General features: G+C 45.4%; 1 protein-coding gene across 1 annotated transcript in view; it reads left to right on the forward strand.

The window, feature by feature from the left end:
* The window catches only part of CUNH2orf92 (chromosome unknown C2orf92 homolog), a 25,512-nt gene extending 4,585 nt beyond the window's left edge, over positions 1–20,927 (forward strand). Inside the window, exons 2-9 of the mRNA XM_010638094.2 lie at positions 2,825–2,887; positions 4,197–4,256; positions 7,279–7,362; positions 13,239–13,340; positions 14,005–14,076; positions 17,135–17,224; positions 18,617–18,752; positions 19,939–20,927. Coding sequence (XP_010636396.1) covers positions 2,825–2,887; positions 4,197–4,256; positions 7,279–7,362; positions 13,239–13,340; positions 14,005–14,076; positions 17,135–17,224; positions 18,617–18,752; positions 19,939–20,068 — 737 coding nt within the window. The 3' untranslated portion in view covers positions 20,069–20,927. The remainder of the gene's footprint in view (positions 1–2,824; positions 2,888–4,196; positions 4,257–7,278; positions 7,363–13,238; positions 13,341–14,004; positions 14,077–17,134; positions 17,225–18,616; positions 18,753–19,938) is intronic.
* Positions 20,928–22,167: the final 1,240 nt, after the last annotated feature.

Consider the following 22,167-nt stretch of genomic DNA (forward strand, 5'->3'; position numbering starts at 1 on the left):
TTAAAATAATAATTAAAAATAATATTTTAGTTTTAATTCATTTTTGCAATGCCAGGGATTGAACCCAGTGCCCTGAGTAGCTAGGCAAGTGTTCTACAAAGAAACTATACCCTAAGGCCTTTTAATTTTTATTTTGAGACTGGGCCTGGCTAAGTGGCCCAGGCTGGCGTGCCTTAAACTTTGATCCTCCTGCTTTAGCCTCTCAGAGTAGCTGGCACAATAGGCATAGGCCAGCCCATCCAGCTAAGTACTATTTTTCAATGGGGTTATCTCTGAGGTTCCAAGTCTCTGTGGAAGGGTATGACTTCAGTCCTGAAGTAAAACTCTCCTCCTTGGTCTTTTCTTTAATATGGTCAGTCTGTTGGTTGTCAATTCTGTTGAAAATAGTTTAATACTTATGAAATACAATAGGGGAAATAATGATCTATGAAAAACATGAATCTCTCAATGAGTTTATGCTCTGTGTGGTGCTATAGTTTATACCCCTGTGTCAGTCAGCTTTCAATCACTGTGACAAAATACCTGAGGTAACCAATTTAATAGAGGAGCCACAGGGTTGGGGATTTAGCTCACTGACACTGTACCTGCCTTGAAAGCACAAGGTCCTGAGTTTGATCCCAGGTGTGGAGAGGAGAGGAGCCAGGTATGGTGGCGCACTCCTGTAATCTCAGCACTTGGGAGGTTGAGGCAGGAGGATCTTCTTGAGTTTGGGGCCAGCCTAGGCTACATAGTGAGACCCTGTCTCAAAAAACAGGTCAAAATTTAATAAGAGGAAAGGTTTATTTTGGCTCACAGTTTTAGAGGTTTCAATTCACAATCACTTCCTCGGTTTTGGGGCTGTGATGGCACAGTTCATTATTGTGTGGCAGAGCTCATGATGGTCAAGAAGGGAAAGAGGCAGAAAGGAGAAGGGTCCCAATATCCCCTCAGGGCCACACCCCCAGTGACCTCACATCTTCCACGAGGCCCCACCTCTTAAAGGTACTACAACCTCCCAACCTCACCCCAGGCTGGGAACCAAATCTTCAACCCCTGGGCCTTTGAGGGATGTTCCAATGTGAACTACAGCAATATAAATGCCATTTTATTAGTGTGACATCTTGATCAATTTTAGGATTTTCCTGCACATGCTAAGTATTTCCATTTCACTTACACTGCTTTGCAGGCTGGGGATTTAGCTCAGTGGTTCCACTGCCTGCCTCGCAAGCACAAGGACCTGAGTTCGATCCCTGGTACAAAAAAAAACAAAAAAAAAAAAAAAAAAAAAACAAAAAAAAACTTACACTGCATTGCTTGAGTGTTGGTCATTTGTTTTAAGAGTCTGTTAATGTCCCGCAGGACATTCAAGGAGAGTAGAGAGACAGCTACAGGGCCACCAGTGTCCCCTCTGCCCCGTCCACAAATGCAGTGCCTGACTGTGACCTCACAGACCATGGATTCCATATATTCCGTGGTTCAAGGCTGTCGCTGACCAGCCAGGTGTGGTGAGGATGAGCCGAGTTGTGACTCTCTTTGTTTTCTTCCTGGACTATTGGGCCAGTGCAGAGCGCTACCCTCACTCACGAATCCAAGGTACCTTCACAACAGCTGGAGGAACGGGGGTCCTGGAGGCCTGGGTCAGGCAGGGCTGGTGTCCCTGCCCACAGGGCTGCAGTGGCCAGCTTAGGTGTCCTCGTACCATCATCTCTACCTCCCTGAGTTTGCCACTGGGGATGTACTGCTTGGCAGAGGGGAGTAACTTGAAAATTTTCCCTGACTTAGAAGCTTTCTTAAAATCCAGAGCTCCATGTGAGGATAGCACATATAACCGTTGCAACTTCTTATTATAAAAAATGTTCAAGAAGACAGATGTGGTGGCTCAAGCCTGTAATACCAGCCCTTGGGAGGCTGGGGCAGGAGGATCACTGTGAGTCTGAGGCCAGCCTCAGCTGAACAGTAAGTTCAAGGCCAGCCTGAACTGCACAGTGAGATCCTGTCTCAAAAACAAACAAACAAACAAATAAAAACTGCAGTCCCTTCTTAACCATGGTTGCAGTTAAGTCATGGCCAACCACGGTCTTAAAATATTAAATGGAATGTTGCAGAAACACACACTTTATGAGTTTTAAATTTGTGTGCCCTTCTGAGTCGCAGGATGAAATTTCATGATATGTTAATTGGCTGCTGGAGATACAAGTACCAGTAATGTCGAGTCCAGCACAAACTCTTTTGGCTGGCAAGAGTGTGAAGTCATGAGGCAGCTGATCTCTGTAAGCTCAGCTTGCATGTCAGGAACCAAGCCAAATGATGAACATCAGGGGCAAAGGTTTTGCATCAAAATGCATCATGTACCAAATTCTACGCGTTTCAAAACAGCCAAGTCTCAAAGTGTGACAGCATTTCCACCCGACCTGCCTGGGATGGGATGTGACGCTGTGTCCAGCCTGTCTGTACTGTGCCAGCCACTTGTCCGTTAGTCATACCGCAGTCATTCTGGGTGTTGGATCACTTGTCACGGTGTCTCAGTGCTCATGAGCAAGTCTCCCTTTTTCTCTAAATCACGGCCCCCAAGTACAAGACAGTAGTGATGCTAACAGTGCAGAGGTCCAGAGAGAAGACACACAATGCTTCCTTGAAGTGAAAAGGTGAGAGTCCTTGATTTAACAAGGAGAGGAAAGAACGCTGCGCTGAGGATCTGTGGGAAGAAGGAAGCTTCTCTTTGTTTTTTGGTGCTGGGGGTGAACCCAGGGCCTCCTGCAGGCTGAATAGTGCCCTACACACCCACCCGCTGCACCCCGGCCGGAAATGGAAGATTTAATCACAGCTCAATTTATTTCCCCCACAGGTTCAAATTCTATAATTTCCTCCAGTACAAAGAGCATGGAAAAAGGTGTGGCTAAAATATTAGGTAAGTAACCTCCTCCTGTGAAACTGTGAAACTGGTGTCCCTGGCTTGGCGTCTCGGGTCCACTTCTTGGCCTATTAGGAAGCAGGCAAGTGACTGGAGCAATTGAAGCTCCTTTGCATGTGTAGTGCAGCACCCTCATCACTGATATCTCTGCCATGGACAGGACAGCTGCAGTATTAGATTCTCACAGGATCACAGGTCCTACCAGAACTACATTCCGCGGACCCAGAGTGTGCTCCAATGAGAACTTAACCCTGACCCCCAGCCCCACCCAACCTTGGTCCACAGAAGAAGGATTTTCTAGAAAGGGGTCCCTGGTGGCAAAAATGTTGCCAACTGTGGCTCTGAGCTGTATCTGAACAATTACTTGTCTTGATAGTCTCCCAGGACCCCTGTTCTTGATGCTTTGTAGGGAATGGTGAGCGCTTTGCTGTGAGATTAGGATCAGTTCCTCTAAGTGTCATGGTCCCAAGAAATTAGGCCAGAAAGGAAGATGAATGCTTGGAACCCTGTTCCTCAAAAGGCAGTGGGGTAGCAGAAGCAGGGCACCTTCAGGGAGTTCATTGAGACTGCAGAGCTTCCTCCACAATTTCCCCTGCCAGAGGCTGAGTTGGACTCACCCCCAGGGCTGTCAGCCTAAACCCAGCACGAGGACCACTAGAGAAGTTGCTCCAAGAGCCATCCCTGGCCTTGAACTCACTGTGTAGCCCCAAACTCGCGGTGATCCTCATGCCTTTCCAGTGCTGGGATTACAGGTGTGTGCCACTGTGCCTGGCTACATCAGCTTTTTAAAAAAGCCTTTTGGGTGACTCCAGGCTGGGACTAGCAATGTTTACCGGCTGATCTGGGGGTTATCCTAATAACAAAGATAGAAATGATATTTTTGCCTTCCCACTGGTACCCTATTAAATGCTTTCAGACACTGTTCTATTCAATTTCCACGAAAGATATGAGTTAAAGAATAGCCTCCTCATCCCACTGGTGAGGGAACCAAAAATTGAAGCGATGAAGTTAGTTGCTTCAGGTCATGTTTTAGTAAACAGCAAAATCAGGATTTGACGTGGCCACAAAATCATCACTGTCATTGTGAAAAGCTTTCCAGGAGAGGCGGGCAATGTTACCTGCGAAGGACATCTGGTGCAGTCATGACCCAGTGATACCCTACATCGCTCCACTTTCCCTTCCTAAACCCAGGCACCCAGAGCAGTGTCGGTGTCCCTGGCTCACTGTGCACGGACCACTCGGGTACTCAAGGCACAGGATCCATCAGTCTTGCTGCCTTGTTGATGCCTCTTGTTTGCTCCCACAGATGATATTCTGCATCAGGCAGCTCCCGAGGACCCAACAGTAGCAGCTTTTGAGAAAGCAGGTACAGCAGCTGGGTCCAGTGTCAGGGAAGACCCGGATGAAAGCAAGTATCTGTCCTTACCGCCTAGCTGCAAGCCTTTCCTGGCCGGGGATTGTGGGAGGTGGACCAGGCTGCTGCTTAGCGTGCTGGGAATCAGTTGCTGCTGGGGCAGAGCTGACCAGAGGTGTGAGGTTCTGAGAGAACTGTCCGAAATACCCCGCAGTGGGGCATCTGTGGTCCGCTGCAACACGAATGTCCTGCTGCGGGGATGGTCCCTGCTGTGCTGTGTCAGGCAGGTGCTGCCATCATCTGGAAGGCATTACCAGAGCAGGAACCTGACTTGCACGTAAGGGTCACTGTCCCTTGTGACATGAGCTGTGAGTAATTTCCTTGTGTTCTTTTTTTTTTTTTGGTTTTTTTGCGACAGGGTCTCACTACGTAGTTGAGACTGACCTGGAACTCATTATGTAGCCCAGGCTGGTCTCGAACTTGCAGCGATCCTCCTGCCTCAGCCTCCCAAGTGCTGAGATTACAGGTGTGCGCCACCATGCCTGGCTACCTTGTTTTCATTGGTGCTTTATTGTTCACTGCCCATGAGTGACCCAGCCACTGCCCACCTCCTCCCCATCACCCCCATTCCTGCCTCAGTTTTGGTAAAATATCTACCCTGACAACAGAGCTGATTTCTCCTTTAGGACTGATCTCAGTTGCCAAAGCTAAGAAGAAGCAGCTGGCCACATAAGGGCAAAAACAAAAAACAAAAACCATGCACATTATCCCCAGATCACACAAATAACAGAAACTCTTTTCATTAAGAAGAAAATTAGCTGGGCATGATGTAATCCCAGGACTCAGGAGTCCTGTAATCCCAGGACTCAGGAGGCTGAGGCAAGAGGATTGCTGCAAGTTTAAGACCAGCCTGAACTACACAATGAGACCCTGTCTCATTAAAAAAAAAAAAAAAGAAAAAAAAATTAAAAGCGGGTAATTACTTAGCAAGATAAGTCCAAGGAATTACTGTATAAGACTATCAGTAAAGCAGTCTTATAACTATAGACCCTGTCAATGCATTTCATATACCTCTTGGCTTTTAATTAGAAAAATTTTTATTAGTACATATTTGCAGTGCGTAATGATTCCAATCTTCATGGGGAGTTGGTACATATACATCATACACCTGAATTGTTTTACTTCCTCTTGGCCTCCCCTCCCATTGAAAGATTTTATTTTATTTTTTTTCTTTTTATTGAGTTTATTGGTACAATCTAGGTATACAATACAATTACATTCATCATTGGGATTCTGTACCTTTACATAATAGGTCTTGATTCTCATTTTTTCTCCTTGTCCCTGCCCTCCCTTCACCCCCTCCTCCCCTCCCCATTTACAAACACTTTATTTCCATTTTTTCAGTTTCTCATATTTTTTTCCTCTCCCTTATTACCTTTCCCCCACCCTTCCCACTTTCCCTACACCTTTAGCCCTTTACTTCCTATTTCACATTATTAATTATCTCATCAGGATCCTGTGTACTATTATAGTTTTTTCACACCAGAGAAACTATTCAGTATTTCAGTTAAAGAAATATCTGTATGAGCATTAAAAATAGGGAATCCTAAAATAAAACTAAAAAGCAAAGTAAAAGAGAAAAGCCAATGATGTAACATCAAAATAATCCTTAATTCTGGAGATGAAAATGGTCCCTGAACATATTTAAATTGCTTCTTGCTCTTGTAGTCTTATCTTATTTTTTTCATTATTTAGAGAATACTTTATTAGTTTCTGTAATCAAACCCATGTAGATATGACCTTACATATTTAGTATAGTGTGTTACCCCTGTACAAATGGAAAAAAAATAAAAATAAAAAAATTAACATTTCTAGACCAATATGGCTGTCCATTTCTGTACAATGCCAACTCAACACAGTAAATTGGGATGACTTTTTCCAAAGTTGACAGCACTGTTAAAGTTTCCCAAAATTCAATTTATATATATATGTGCGTGCGTGTGTGTGTGTGTGTGTGTGTGTGTGTGTGTATATATATATATATATATAAATATATTTATTTATTTATATAAAAAGACTAATAATAGTATGTTATGCATCAATAGCAGCAACAGCTTTTCCAGGTTCTGCAGTCATCTGAACAAAATTATAGACATTCAGCACATTCCATTAAAAAACAAAACAAAACAAAGAAAAGAATAATATCCAGAAAACAGCAAAGTTCTGTTGCATTGTGGTAGCTGGCACCATTTTTTTTTTTTTTTTAGCATCTTAATCATCATCTGGAAAGAGAAAATTCTAGAGTAATATCATTAATTATAGCTCTGATAAAGCAGTCACTACTTATAAAGCAGGTACAAGATATTTTACATTCATAGAGGTATGATACAGTACCGTCCTACATCAATAATACTAGAATCAGTTTTGGTTTGAAATTTGCTTTGTCTTCAAATAAGATTACTACCCCTGTTTTTTTCTGGGCTCCTGTCACATGGAGAATTGTTTTCTATCCTTTCACTTTCAGTCTATGGGCTTCTTTTCATATACCTCTTGCTTAAGACAAAAATGTATTTTACTGGATAGTCTTGATCAACTCTTTTGTATGTTTCACAATACTCCCTTGGCCTATACACATACCCTATACACATTTTTAACAAAATGCTTAGAGGATCTGTTCCTAATGATTCATTGATATCTTGTTGACAGAAAACTTTGCATTTGTGGTTTATTGAATCAGAGCAGTCATTCTGTAAACACCACACAGGCCCTTGCTCCAGTGTTCTTGCAGATCAAAGCTTCCCGTGCAGATTACTCTCTTGCCACATGTATTGTTTATTGGGAAACTATGTGAAAATGGGCTTTACCCTTGGTTTCATGCTGGAACGTCAGATTCCTGCATATACTTAATGCTGGTGACACCTGGATGCAGCCGCCTGATGCTCTCTTCAAATACCTCACAGCAGAGGGTGACTTTAAAGAGAATGAACATAGATTCAATGAGATTTACTCACAGCTAAGATTTATTTTCCCACAGGTTATTTCCAGGAAAATGGCTTGAGCAATTCTGAATTTGCTTCAAGTTCAAATGGGCAAGATGATGATTTGAAGAAATTATTGGGTAAGTAACATCCCTGTGTGAAACCTTTAGTTTGGATTTGAAGAGTTACACGCTTGTCCCTGGTTATCTCCCAGGTAACCTGTTCCAGTTGCTTGTGGCTAGAATTAGTTCCTCTAAGTGTCAAAGTCCCAAGAAATTAAGCAAACTATGGAAGATAAACACTTGCAAGGATCCTGCTTCTTAAAGAGGGGATCAGGTAGTGGCAGCAGGGTCTCCACCTGGGAGCATGAGAATTTCTTGTTGAAAGAGATACATCCTGCCCTGTCCAAGGTATCTTCCACGGTGTATGAGGAGACCTTGGCATTGGTAGTTTCCAAAGACCTTCAGTGATTCTCAGCTGTCTCACTGATCCACCTCAAGATTCTCCTTTACTGTTTGCAAAAAACTAAGGTTCAGATAGAAGATGGGGTAGGAAGCTCCAAAATCTGTCCCTTTAGCAAAACAGCAAATGAGCTGGCAAGACCTTCCTAGCCAGAAGCTATTTTGGAACACTGGAGTCTTGGGACACTCAGAGTCCCAGGGTGATTTGGATGAGCAGGCTGGCAAGTGCTGGTGAACTCTAGCATTTCACATAGGTGCTGCTGGTCTCCATCTTCAAGCCCCATGGCAGGCAGCTATGCAGATAGCAGCCCATATTCCTGGTGAGGCTTGATAGTGCCATTGTAGGCACTAGAGGCCTTGTCCTCCAAAACCTGGTCTGGGTGCATTGGTTGCTGATTGCTGCTTTAAGTCACTGCAGACACAACAGCCTAGCTGTTGTTTAGAGCACCAGAAACTGAAGAGGCTTTCAAATAACTATAAAGATATCATTGGGTTTTTTCCCTCATCTTTTGGAAGGTAGATTTTAAGGAAACCTTTGTCAGGCTACTGGTTGAGTTCAAAGATAACAAAACAGAAAGAACACCCACATACAATAAAGAGTACACATTTTGGGCCAGGGGTTTGGCTCAGTGGTTCCACTGCCTGCCTTGCAAGAGCAAGGGCCCAACTTCGATCCCCAGTCAAAAAAAAAAAAAAAGAGTACACACTTTGTAATAGTAGTTTAGAGAAGTCATATATGGATGGTTCCACCCTTAATAAGCAAAAATAAGCAATCCCTGAATAATGGGAGGATTACAGTGGCCCCTCAAGTTATGACCACCCTGATATGTGAAAAGTTTGGGTTACAACCAGAATTTTAGCATTAACTTTTGACCAGAGTTTTGAGTTATGATTTGAATGTCAGCTGCTTGTGCTTCCAGATGGTCTCAGATGAAGATTTAACCCTTAAAGAGTTTGGAAGGAACATTACAACATCCTTTCTTGTGTGAGGTTCATTGAGAAATCCTGAGGAAATGTCTCTCTAAGGACACTGAGATCTGCCTGTATGTAGGAGACAGATTTTTGAAGGCTGTGTAGAGGAGCCTGAGCCTTCAATTGACCACCTTGAGTTACAACTGCCCTTGGGAATGAATCGAGTTTGTAAGTAAAGGGTCCACTGTATATTTCATTACTTATTAAAATTTAATACTCAGAATCCTCCACCTTAAACAAAGTTGCAAAACATATAAAGAAATAGAAAAGAGGAATTTGACAGAATCCATCCTTAGGTGTTGGAAGTATTAGACCACCTCACAGCCTGGCACTGTAGTTTTTGCCAAGATGTCACATCAACTGTCTTCAGTATATTCCATGAGCTAAAGGTATCCATGGACAAAGTAATTAAAGATAAAAAACATACAGAAAAAATGTGAATATTACTAAAGAAATAGAAATTATACAAAGGTGCCATAGGAAAGTTCTGGAGCTGAAAGTACATAACTGAAATAAAAAGCTCCCTGGATGGCTTCAACAGCAGATGTGAACAGGCAGAAGAAAGGATCAACAAATTTGAAGATAAGACAAGGAAATTATCTTGTCTGAGGAGCAGAAACAAAACAATGAAAAGAAAACAGAACACAATATCAGGGACTTTTGGGACACCAGGATACAAAGTATGGGAATTTCAGAAGAGGGAAAGGAGAAAGGAGATTAAACTTTTGGAGAAATAGTGGGCTAAAACTTCCCAAATCTGATGAAAGATTTGAATAGAGAGATCCAAGAAGCTCAACAAATGCCAAGCAGGATGAACTAAAATAGATCCAACTTGAAACACATAATAGTCTAATTGTCAAAACCTATATGTAGGGCCAGGGATTTAACTCAGTGGTACCTCTCCTGCCTCTTAAGCACAAGGTCCTGAGTTTGATCCCTGGTACAACAACAACAACAACAAACCCAGATACAGAGCTGGGGATGTAGCTCCGTGGCACCACACCTGCCTGGCAAGTACAAAGTCCTGAGTTCGATCCCCAGTACAGCCAAAACAAATGAACAAAAAACTCAGGTATTTCCAACAAGATTTACAGCTCATTTCTCCTCAAAAATCATGGAACACTACCTAAAGGCAATAGGATGGCATTTTAATTTTTGTATTTAATTTTTTTGTTTTTGAGACAGGGTCTTGCTATGTACTTCATGCTGGCCTTAACTCACTATGTAGCTTATGCTCACTTCAAACTTGAGAGGATCCTCCTGCTTCAGCTTCCTGAATGCTGGGATTACAAGGTGTTTGCCCCTATATCCAGTTTAGGATGGCATTTATAAAACCTTTAAAGAAAATTATATCAAACAGAAATTCTGTATCTGCTGGTGTGGTGGTACATGCCTGTAACCCCAGCACTCAGGTGGCTGAGGCAGGAGGATCAGTATAAGTTTGAAGTTAGCCTGGGCTACATAGTGAGTTCAAGGCCAGCCTGAATTACAAAGTGAGACCCTGTCTCAAAAAACAACAGCAAAAACATTCTATATTTAACAAAATTATCCTATAAGAGTAAAGACTGGGGCCAGGAATGTAGTTCAGTGCCACAGCTCCTGTCTGGCAAGTACAATCCCTGGTACTGAAAAAACACAACAAGAATAAAGGCTATTACCCACAAGGAAAGTAAACATTATATATACTACAAACATGTACTAGTAAAAAAATTTAAAAAGAGTAAGGGTGAAATAAGACATTTCCATATAAACAAAAGTTGAGGGGGCAACCCACTTTCCGGTCTCGCTTCTGTCTCTCTTAGACAGAAGCTTTCTCTCCCTCAATAAATTTTTCCTACTCTTAAAAAAAAGTTGAGAGTTTTGTCCTACAAGAAATACTGAAGGGACTTCTTCAGGCTGAAATGAAAACACATTAAGTGCCATCTTGAAGCCATAAACAAAACAAACAAAGGTAAAGGTACCTACACAGGTAAACATAAAAGCCAATATTATTATATTTTTGGTTTAGTCTATAACTTTTTTCCTACACAATTTAAAAAGTAAATTCATAAAAACTGATTATAAACATGTTAATGAGCCTGGAATGTATAAAGATGTAAGCTGTGTCAATAATACAAAGGAGATAGACATGAACAGAGTGTATACTGAAACTAGGTTGACGCCGTTCCAACCAGGTTGTTATAAATTTACACTGAATAGAGGAAGGGGATTACAGGCTTGTGCCCCCATGCCTGGTGTGGGTAGCAGACTTCTGACAGGGATGCTCAGGCTAGTAGAGGGTAAAGAAGGTTCTTCCAGTGATACCTGCAAAGCTGGCTGCTCACATGTAAAAGAATGAAGCTGGACCCTTAGCTCACACCACACACAAGCATTAAAACCCCAGATGGTTCAGAGATTAAATTTCTGAGCTGAAGCCGCTAAACTCCTTGAAGTATAGATGAAAATCTTCGTTACCTGGACTAGGACATCATAAATTTGTCACCAAAAGCATGGGCAACAAGAGAGAAACTTGATAACACTGGATATCATAAAATTTAAAAACTTTTGCTTGCAAAGGCATTTCTGCCACAAAATGACAGAAAATATTTGCAGATCATGTATCTGATGGGGGTTACTATCTGGAATACAGGGTACTCCTATAACTCAACAACAACAACATGATTAAAAAATGGACTTGAGGGCCAGGGTTTTAGCTCAGTGGTTCCATCACCTCAAAAACACAAGGACCTGAGTTCAGTCCCTGGTACAAAAAAAAAAGGACTTGAATAGACCTTTTTTTTAAAAAAAAAAAAAACAAAACAAAACAAATAGCCAATAAAAATTGCTCATTGTCATCCATCACCAGGGAAGTATAAAATGCTACTGCATCACTCTCAGTAGAATGGCCAGTATTAAAAAGGGGGATATGACAAGTGTTGTTGAGGATGAAAGAAACTGGAACCCTCAAGCATTCCTAGTGGAGACAGAAAATGGTGCAGTTTCTATGAAAACAGTTCCTCAAACTATTATACACAGAATTACCACATGACCCAGAAATTCTACTTCTAGGTCTAGAATTGAAAACAAGAGGTCACACAGATGCTTGTACAGCAGTGTTCATAGAAGCATTTTTCACAACAGGAAAGAGTGGAAGCAGCTCAAGTGCATAACAGATGGGTATATAAACAGTATGGAACCTTACTTGTTCCCAAAAAGGAATGAAATTCTATGACATGCATTAGACGAACCCTGGAGGAAGTATGCTGAGTGAAATAAGCAAGACACAAAATACAAGTGTTGTATGGTGCTGTTGCTATGTAAAAATGACAGATCCAGGCCGAGGACTTAGCTCAGTGGCACCACGCCTGCTTCGCAAAGTGCAACGTCCTGAATCAGCCCCCCGTACTGCCAAAATGAATAAATAAATGAAATTGACAGATCCATAGAGACATGAAAAAAAGAACACAGTTTACCAGGGGTTGGGGGAGGGAAGAGTGGGAGTCACAGGTTGGTGGTTGTCTTAGTCTGTTTCGTGCTATTATCACAGAATAATACAGACCAGGTGACTTATAATGAGCAGAAAGTTTTTGGATCACCTTGCAAGTGCAAGGACTCGAGTTCCATCCCCAGTACCAAAAAGTAAAAGCAAAACACAACAAAAACACCAAATGCAAAACCCAGAAAGTCCTCCGTGGCCAAGGCGGGGGCGGGCAGCTCTCCCCAGTAGAGCTGGACAGAAGGAAGGTGTGTGAGTGCAAGCCCCGGAGAGAGTGAGCCTGCTACCCTGCCATGATGCCTCGTGGTGGGCATCCCCCTGTGTTGGATCTTCTTCTGGGGGCTCCCCGGGCCAGGAACTCAGGGTTTGTGCTCCTCTCATGTGCTGTTGAGGGGCCCCAGTTCTGCTGCACTCACTGACTGGTGACCAGGGGAGTGGCAGGCGACAGTGACGGGTGAAGAGTGGATACAGCAGCTCTTGCTATCCCACCTGCTGCACTCCCTGTGTAGAGACCAGGAGACGCATCTTCTTCCTTCCTGTGGGTGACCCCAGGGTCTCTGCACCCCATCCTGCTTGTGCAGCAGGGGACTGAGTGCATCTGAGGATGGCAGTCTGTGGGGTTCGGGAGGATGCTGTCCCCAAAGCCTGCTGACTTGCGCAGCCCGCAGCTTCTCCCTCGGTAGCATTTTCAGGATCATGCAGGCCTTGGCCTGAGCCTGTGAGCCTTATGGCTCCCTTCCGGTTCCAGCGAGGATCCCCCTTAAGTGCCAGCACCCTCAGGACAACCTTCACCCCATTTTTACGGGTCATCTTGGGGAGTGTCTTGTAGGTGGGTCAAAATGACAATAGCAGCGGGGAAGGAAGGAAGCTTATGACACTGAAAATGACACTGAGGGCAGAGTTGTAGCCCTGTGTTCTGGCGGACGATTTTAACTCAGTCCCAAGGATCCAGCGATGGCGTAGGTTGCTGCACTTTTCCTTCCTAAAACCAGGCACCCAGAGCAGTGTCCCGTGTCCCTGGCTCACTGTGCACGGACCGCTCATGTACTCATGGCGCAGGACACATCAGTCTTGCTGCCTTGTTGATGTGCCTCTGTCTGCCCGGCAGATGACATTCTGCACCAAGCGGCTCCCGAAGATACAGCCATCGCAGCTTTTGAGAAAGCAAGTACAGCAGCCGTGTCAGGTACCAGGAAAGACCCGGATGAAAGCAAGTATCTGTCGCCACTACCTAGCTTGCACACCTTTCCCGGGCCCAGGGATTGTGGGAGGTGGACCAGGCTGCCGCTTAGCATGCTGGGAGCCACCTGCTGCTGGGGTGGAGCTGACTTGAGTGTGAGGTTCTGAGAGAACTGTCCGAAATACTCCTCTAACGGGGCCTCTGTGGTCCGCTGCAGCACGAATTTCGCTGCATTTGGGGATGGTCCCTGCTGTGCAGTGCCAGGCAGGTTCTGTCATCTGGAAGGCCTTCAGAGGACAGGAGGCTGACTTGGGGTCACTGTCACTTTTGACATGAAGCAGGGAGACACAGAACTTCCCAGCGAACACACTGTGCACTTCGATGTACATGTTAGCCAGGTGTGGTGGTGCACGCCTGTGATCCCAGCACCCTGGAGGCCAAGGCAGGAGCGTTGCTTCAAGTTCAAAGCCAGCCTGGACTATGTAGTGAGTTCAAGGCCAGCTTGGACTACAGAGTGACACCTGTCTCTAGAAGCCAAAACCAACTAATTCAACCAAACACACACACATTTCTTCATACAAGTTGGGTTCTATATTAGCATTTCATTAAAAAAATTTTAAAATAAAAATTTACAATAACAGACACTTGTAAGTATGCACTGAAGAAAATCTCTTTTTCATGTATTTCATTCAAGGAACCAATGTGCCCTGGAATTCTGAGGAACCAGACTATTTTCTTGACAGTATGGACAATCTTCCAGATGACGGTAAATGCAAACGATACAGTTGCTGATGAGGCCAGTACCTAAGTCCTTTCTCCTGAGTTCACACCTAAATGCAAGGCTGAACAAGGCTCCAGCAGAGGGAGCTCTGGCTCCTGTAGAGGAGACCCAGCGGGACACTGGGGGCTTCACCATGAACTAGGACATGCTCCCAGGCCCTGTCAGGGTGGGGCTTTCAGGACACGATCTGCTTCAGCACAGTGTGCAGCATGGCACAACTCTCCGAAGGCAGATAGATACCAACGAGGAGCAGAAAGAGCTGGCAGCAGCTGGTACTTCCCAAAGCACCAGGGAGGCATGGCCGGGGGCAGCCACTGGGAAGGCTTTCCGTCCTCCTGAGCAGCAAGGGAAAGTGTCCTGTGATCAGCATCCTGCTGATCTGCTAATGGACAGGCTCACTGGCCCTAAAGACAGGATGGCAGGGCTGGGTGGGCAGCTCAGTGGTACAGCGCTTGCCTCGTATGCAGGAGGCCCTGGATTCCATCCCTAGCCTGGCAGACAAACCAAACCAAAACAAACAAGGCTAGCAACTCGAATTCCATCTGGCAGTTAATTCTTCCTTTGAAAAGTTAAGAAAGGAGAAAATAGAGGCCAAATATATCATTGTATAGTCTGGCAAATACATGGTTTTTCCTGGGTCTGAGGGTATAAATGGGCACAGGGTTCCCACACAGGCCCATGGGTAGAGGCTGCAGGATGGGAGAGCCAATTCCTGTTATGGAACCCACCAAGAGCTTCTAAAAGTGGAGCTCAGACATCTGCACAGTTTTACACATTCCCCACCTTAGATGATCTTTCAGGATTTATGACTCAATACTCTTTTAACTCCTATTGCTAATGTGCCCGGTTAGTTTCCTTTAATCATGACAGTAATCAGTGAAACACAGTTGATGGCTTTTGGCACCTGGGCCAAGGAGGAGGCAAGGCCTTGTTCCAGCTGCCGAATGAGTGAGGCTGATCTTCTGTCATTGGTTACCTTTCATGATCAGTTCCCCCAGTGCCTAGCTGCTGATCTCTCCTACCCTGTGGGAAGCTGGAGAGCTAAAGAAGCCTTCTCATCCTCCAAGAGCTCACAGCTGAGAAGAGAGTCAGTCTAGACAATTAAGAATTATAGGGTAGAAATATGCTACAATGGAGGGCATTTAGAAAGTGCTCAGGTCATATCTGCACCTGCTTTCGGAGAACAGAGAGATGCTCTGGAACTACTAAGGGTCAGGCCTGGTAGGAGGCTTTTGGGTTGTTGGGGGGTGTCCCTCAAAGAGAATCATGGGAATCCAGCCTCTCCTTCTACTTCCCAGCTATGAAGCCAGCAGCTGCTCTGTTTCACCCACCCACTACAGTGAGCCACTTTGTCATGGTCCCAAGAGCCAACTGATCATGGGCTGGAACATCCAAAAGCACAATAAAGAGAGCCACAATAAAGAGCTTCCTGGATGTTTTTCTTTTTTCTTTTTTTCTTTTTTTTTTCAGTGCTGGAGGTGGAATCCAGGGCCTTGCACAGGCTAAACAAGTGCTCTACTACTGAGCTATACCATTAGCCCAAGACTTTTTTTGTGTAGAGAAGATTTATCAAACCCACCCCAAACTGTCCCTCTAGCTCAGAGTTTTCCCATCAGGAGCTGGAGTACTCCAGCTTGGCTCAAACCCATCTGGGGTATGAGATTTTTCTTACTTTTCTTCCTTTCCCCTCATTTTTGAGACAGGATCTTGCTATGAAGTTCAAGTTGGCCTTGAACTCACCATGTAGCCCAGGCTGACCTCAAACTTGTGGTGATCCTACTGCCTCAGCCTCCTGAGTGCTGGGATTACAGGCTTGCACTACCATGCCTGGCTTCTTTTCTTTTTGATAGCTCTACTTTCCAGCTACTAAATAGTCCAAATAGATCTCCCCTGGACTCCTATCCACTGTTCTAGTTTTTTCCCTCCAATTTCTCATAACAGCTCTTCCTGGGTCATTTCTGCCTCTGCTGAAGACAGCTCTCTTCGCCTTGCCCTTCTCCAAGCCAAGCTCACCCGGGCCCTTTTCCAGATCTCAAAGGAGTCAAAGGTGGCCAAGGGCAGGGCTAGGATGCAAATATTTCTCATGTTCAACCCTGTCTTTTTTCTATAAACCATTCTGCAGCCCTTCTACTGACAAATAATTCAGTGTGGTTAATTTCTGCTTTGTCCTTGACACTTGAGAAACATTTTGTATGATACACTGGAGTTTAGAAATCATTTTCACAAACACTGTGCCTCTATGAGGCGGGTCCTATTATCTCTGTTTATTTCTGAGAGGCACTGGGGCTGGCTGGAAGTCCCCGTAGGGTCCTCTCAGTACAGTCAGTGGTGTCTGTCTGGTTTGTGAGACAAGTGAATTCTCTGCTCATCCCAGACCCACTGAGTCCAAAACTCAGGAGTGAACGAGCCCTCCCTGTGCTTCTGATGCCCACACCACTGCAGGGACCATGGCCTCGGTCCTGATTGAGTTACCCAGGAAGGTGTTAGGTTAGAAAAAGAAACCCAAAACCCAAATACTGATGTCTGTAGTCTGTTTAGATTCTTCTTGAAAATCCTCCTTCCTTCCTCATTTCCACTGTGGAAGAAGCTACTTAGTCTGAAACAGAATGAACCTTGGGGCAGTGTTTGGTTGAGTGTGTGTGTGTGTGTGTGTGTGTGTGTTTGTGTGTGTGTAAGCTTTCCTTTGCGATGACAAAATACTTGAGTGAATCAGCTCATAAAAGGAAATGTTTATTGTGGCTCGGTTTTGGAGGTTCTAGCCCATGATCAGCTGGCTCTGTTGTCTTGGGACCATGATGAAGTGGCTCATCTAAGTGGGAGGGTACAACACAATGGCTGCTGGCCTCTAGCTGAGAGGCTGGGTCCCATGATCCTCTTTGAGGCCATCCCCAATGACCCAAAGACCTCCCACCAGGCCCTGCCCCTTAAAGATTCTGGAACTTCCCAATGACGCCACCCTGGAGACCACAACTTTACCATATCAGCCTTTAGGGAACAGCCCAGATCCACACTCCAACATTATGTTATCCTTTGTTTTTTGTAGACCGAATTTCAGAGGAAAAGAGGAATAGAGACTCTTCCCTGATTCACAAGGCTGTGACTGTGGCAGCACTGCGAAAATCTGCCAGTCCAGGTAATCACCCAGATAGCACGAGAGCAGGAGGGTGCTTAGCAAGCATAGGACTTGGATGTGGCCTTGGCCTTTCATGCTCTTTTGTCTGAATAGATGTAGGCACACCTTTAGCTGTGAGGGCATGTGGTCTACAATTCAAACTCCAGGCATTGACCACTGCAAAGGTGCTACTTTTCTTTCTTTCTTTCTTTCTTTCTTTCTTTCTTTCTTTCTTTCTTTCTTTCTTTCTTTCTTTCTTTCTTTCTTTCTTTCTTTCTTTCTTTTCTTTCTTTCTTCCTTCCTTCCTTCCTTCCTTCCTTCCTTCCTTCCTTCCTTTCTTTTGGTACTGAGAATTTTCTTTCTTCCTTCCTTCCTTCCTTCCTTCCTTCCTTCCTTCCTTCCTTCCTTCCTTTCTTTTGGTACTGAGGATCGAACTCAGGACCTTGCACTTGTGGCAGGCGGCTTCCTTCCTTCCTTCCTTTCTTTTGGTACTGAGGATCGAACTCAGGACCTTGCACTTGTGAGGCAGGCGGCAGAAGCACTGAGCTAAATCCCCAGCTCTTGGTGCTACTTTTCTGTTGTTTCTACATGGCTAGGGTCATTCAAAACATGTGCATTTCTAGGCATGGGAATGCATGCCTGTGATCCCAGCCCTTGGGAGGCTGAGGCAGGAGGGTCAATGTGAATTTGAGGCCAGCCTGGTCTACATAGTGAGTTCCAGGCTATCCTGAACTACATAGCAAGACCCTGTCTCAAAACAAAACAGAATAAAACAAAACAAATTGTGGACATCATCTTCTGAGCCCCTACCACTGCTAGACACAGAGACTTTCTGACAAGCAGGAAGGGACTGAATGCCAAAGATTACCTTCATCCCTATGAGTCTGGCATCTTTCTTCTTCAGTTGCCTGAGCTCAGACCTCCTTGGAACCATGCCCAATATAGCCCCTCCACACTGCCCGAATTTTACCCACTTGTCACTTCATGGCTCTTAGAGATTAAATGCTGAATTATCCTGACAAGCCCTTTGAGTGCTTCTTTGTTGCCTCTTCAGGTATCAAGGTAAAGATTTGGGGGTGTTCAGTTTCCCTCATGGCCCAGAAAGACCCTGGTCAGCACTCTCCTCCCACACCCTGGTGCAGTGACTCTGAGCTACATCCCTGGCCCTGGGATCCCCTTTCTTTGAGATCTAGCTAAGGCTGCCTCTATGCCCAATCCCATCTCCATAACTTGCAGAACCTCCCTGATGAAATTTCTGTGCATGTGTAGAGGGCTGTTGGAGCTCTGGACCATCTCTGGCATTTCGTGATGCTTCCAGCTAATTTTTTTTTTTTTTCTGGTGCTGGGGATGGAACCCGGGCTAGAGAATGATGTCACCTCTCTGTCTCCTCTGCCCTGTGACTTCCCCTTTAGATCTGCCTTGTGGGCAGCTTCTGCACTTCCTACAGAAGAACATCACCTCGGTCGCCTTTACGGTGGCGGCAATCCTCGGAGTCATGGTGCTGTTGGTGTTCCTGCTGACTTTTTATGTGAAGAGGAGGCAGTCTTTGTGAGTTCCTTCCAAGAACTCCTGGTGTTTGAATCGGTGTTGCCCCCCCAGCTTCTGGAAGACCCCAGGTTTAGGGGGAGGGCAGAGGTCGCTAAGCCCAGCACACCCCAAGAGGACCCAGGGAGATCAGGTTTTAGGCACTGATGCACAGTCAGCTTTTGGCATCCTTGGCATGGGCTCTTCTCGAATCGCCAGGCCAGACCTGAGGGTTACTGAAAGGGAGTGGGGAGAGCCAGGAGGACGGATTGGAACCTAAGAATAAGGATGCAGAAAGGTAAGGCAAAGTACAGCTATAGGAGGGAGGAGTTCTCCATCCCTCTTGTCGAGCTGTGCTGGTGGATAGAGCAGCTTTTGTGGTTACTAAATGGCTGTCACCCAAGCCCTCCTGAGAACTTCCCTTCAATCCTCTAAGCCAAAGGTTAGTGCCTGGCACAGCAGGGCCCTGAGATGCTAGGTGCTAACAGTGGTCACTTTGACTGCACCCCTGATTATCCTCCTAGATGACAGAGTGCAAGGAGAGCACCCCATGGGCAGGCTCCAGGAGGCCAACAGTGTACAAGACCACACACTGCCTAACTGCTTTCAAAATTAGGAGCCTCCTGTGCCTCCCTGGAGACAGAGGGACACTCAGCTCTTTCAGACCCCAAGGTTTTGCCCAACATCTTGTTAGGTCCCGAGGGACCTAGGGACCTTGTCCCCAGGGAAAGGGGTGAAAGCAGAATGCCTTAAATGCCAAAGGCCCCAGAGACAGTCAGGCCATTACCACTTCCCATGCAGCTTCCTCTTTGGACAGCAGTGGGTCCCTGGAAGTGAAGAGGGAGCCTGGCCTGTGGGAGAAGTTAGAGATGCAGGATGTAAGATCTCCAGAAGAGCTCGATCCACCTCACAATTCTGATCAGGGCTTGTTCGCCAGACCTGAATTTTCCCTCCATGCCTCTGAAGTGGCAAAAGAATCGGTCGGGATGGTGGCTCCGACCCAGAGTAGAACCAGAGTGGTGGATGGACAATATGGGAAGGGAGGGGTTCACTGGAGGTCCTGTGCTGCCCAAAGGCAGAAGGGACACGACAGACCTTTCTGGTGGGAAGTGGGACCCGGGTACCCCGAAACACCAGCCTGTATCCCAGCAGACAGTGGGAATTCCCATTTCCTTAGTGAGCAGTGTGGTTTTTTGTTGTTTTGTACTAGGCATCCTCCAGCGAACATGACTTACAATATTTTTATATTGGATGAAAAGAGTTGGTGGCAAAAGCCTCAGGAAAGTGTCAAAAAATTTGCAGAAAAACACAAACACTTGAAGTACAATTCCTGTGTGTAAACCAGTTCAAGGAGCTGCCCAAACCAGGATCTGAGATGGTGATGTGAGGATATTCTCCATCCAGACACCATGGAGAGACTACTGAGTCTCTGGCTGTGAGGTGTATTTACCTTCTCTTCCCAGTCTTGAATGGAACAAGAAAGAACGTTTTACCATCGATGTCTATATTGGCAAGGCACTAATGACCAGTGCAAGAGACTTAGGACAAGTATTTAAAGACAAACCTGACCAATGATGATGGGTTTATTTATTTAATAAAGCAATGGTTTATTTAGTCATGGATGGCAGATGCTACTTGAACATCTGATATGTATTGTAGATAATATCAGAAGAAAAGGAGGGAGCCACAGGTGAGCCAGGCATGGATTGTGTCCCCCAAGGTCACATGCAGTGCCAACATCTATTATCTTTTTCAAACAGGACTGCAGGAAGCATTATATGAAGAAAGTGGGAACTCACAAGGGGAGCATATTTCCTGCTTGAGTGGCCAGGATGGTTACAACAGGAAAAGGAAATGGGATGGTTGAGAATATAATGAAGGGGTTCATTTAAATGGATGTGAAGGGAGTTTGAAACACCCCGGGGCAGACAAGAGTAGGAGCCGTTGCCATCAGGGATTGGAGCAGCAAGAAAAACCCAAAGATGGCTGGCAGTGCAACTCAGCAGTGGAACGCTTGCCTAGCAAGCATGAGGCCCTAGGCTCAATCCCCAGAGCAGGGCAAAAAAATAAGGAGAGTCAGAGAGAGCCTTAGACAGGCTAGACTCCTCTGTGGGACTATGGGTGAATTGCAAAACGCATCAGGAAGGAATCTGGGGAACAAATGCCTCAAACTCATGGTGGTCTTGACCTTCAATGTCCTACAGGTGGCTTCTATTGGCCAAGTAGGAAGCTAAGTGTCAGATGAATTTCTTGGAAAGACATTAAAAAAAAAAATGTGTCTTTCCTGAAAGGGAGCCAATAGTCCAAAGACTGACTGGGCCATTCCCAGATTGGCAGGGAAATGATTTGATTGCTTACAGAGAGCAGTGGGCGACTTATAGGCTGCAGCACTACCAAGGTTGCCAATTCCCATTTGCTAAACTGCTGGTTTTCTAGGGCTGGGAGGTGAACAGCAGAAGTGAAGATGAGAGAACTTGGGGAAAGTTGTGTGTACTCTACTCCCATCCCATCCCTATTGTAAGATCCTCCCAGGGAGGAATCCCACCACTCTAAGTCCGGGACGCCGTGATGCACCATAAACACCCCGGAGAGACGATTCTTGATGCAAAACACAAGAGGTCTTTATTCCAGCGCACTGGGGCTCAGCTCATAACCCTCGCAGGGGCAGAGGAGTTGAGCCCCGGAGCAGGGTAGATACACAGTTTTTAAGGAAAAAAACCACAAGCTATAGGGGAGGGGGAATTCCGAGAAAGGGGAAGGGGGACTTCGGTGGGGGATCATTTACGGGAATGTTTAGGGCTAGGTCAGGTCGTTCCCGTACCAGATGTTTATCTTGGTTCCTGTTCAGAAATGGTTAACGTGACCTTCTGGCCTGTCATAGTTAGCTGACTCTGCTAGGGGTTGGGCTACTGGAGCTTCTTGAAAACTTTCCTAACACTATCAGGAAACTGCTGGTCTGCAGCTGTGTTGATGGGTGACCTTGTTGTCCTGCATCCTGGCAGAGTCCGCAGGATGGCTAAACACACCCTATCCAAGATGAAGTTACTTTAGGTAGGGTTCTCGGACAGTTCTTGTTACAGCAAGGGAGTCACTGGGATAGTTGCTCAGCCTCAGAGGGCACAGAGCAGGTTTGAAAAGAGGGCAAACCAAAAGTATCTAGCATAGTTCATCACTCTGGCCCATCAACCTCCATCTTTGTCCTGTTTGTCCTGAATGAAAATTCCAAATCCATGTCCTCCACACAAAGGAGACAAAAAGTCCCAACAGGGACACCATGAAATAGATGACTCCCAAAACTGCTAGATATCCAAAACGCTAGTTGTGTTCTCTAAAATCAAAGAATAAATTCTAGGAACAGTGGACATTAAGAGTAGGAAAACTTACTGGGAGAAGGTTTTTGTGTAAGAGAGACAGAAGGGGAACTGGAAAGTGGGTTGCC

Source organism: Fukomys damarensis, unplaced genomic scaffold (genome assembly GCF_012274545.1).
Source record: "Fukomys damarensis isolate Sample0158 unplaced genomic scaffold, DMR_v1.0_HiC HiC_scaffold_9, whole genome shotgun sequence".
NCBI classification, from domain to species: Eukaryota; Metazoa; Chordata; class Mammalia; order Rodentia; family Bathyergidae; genus Fukomys; species Fukomys damarensis.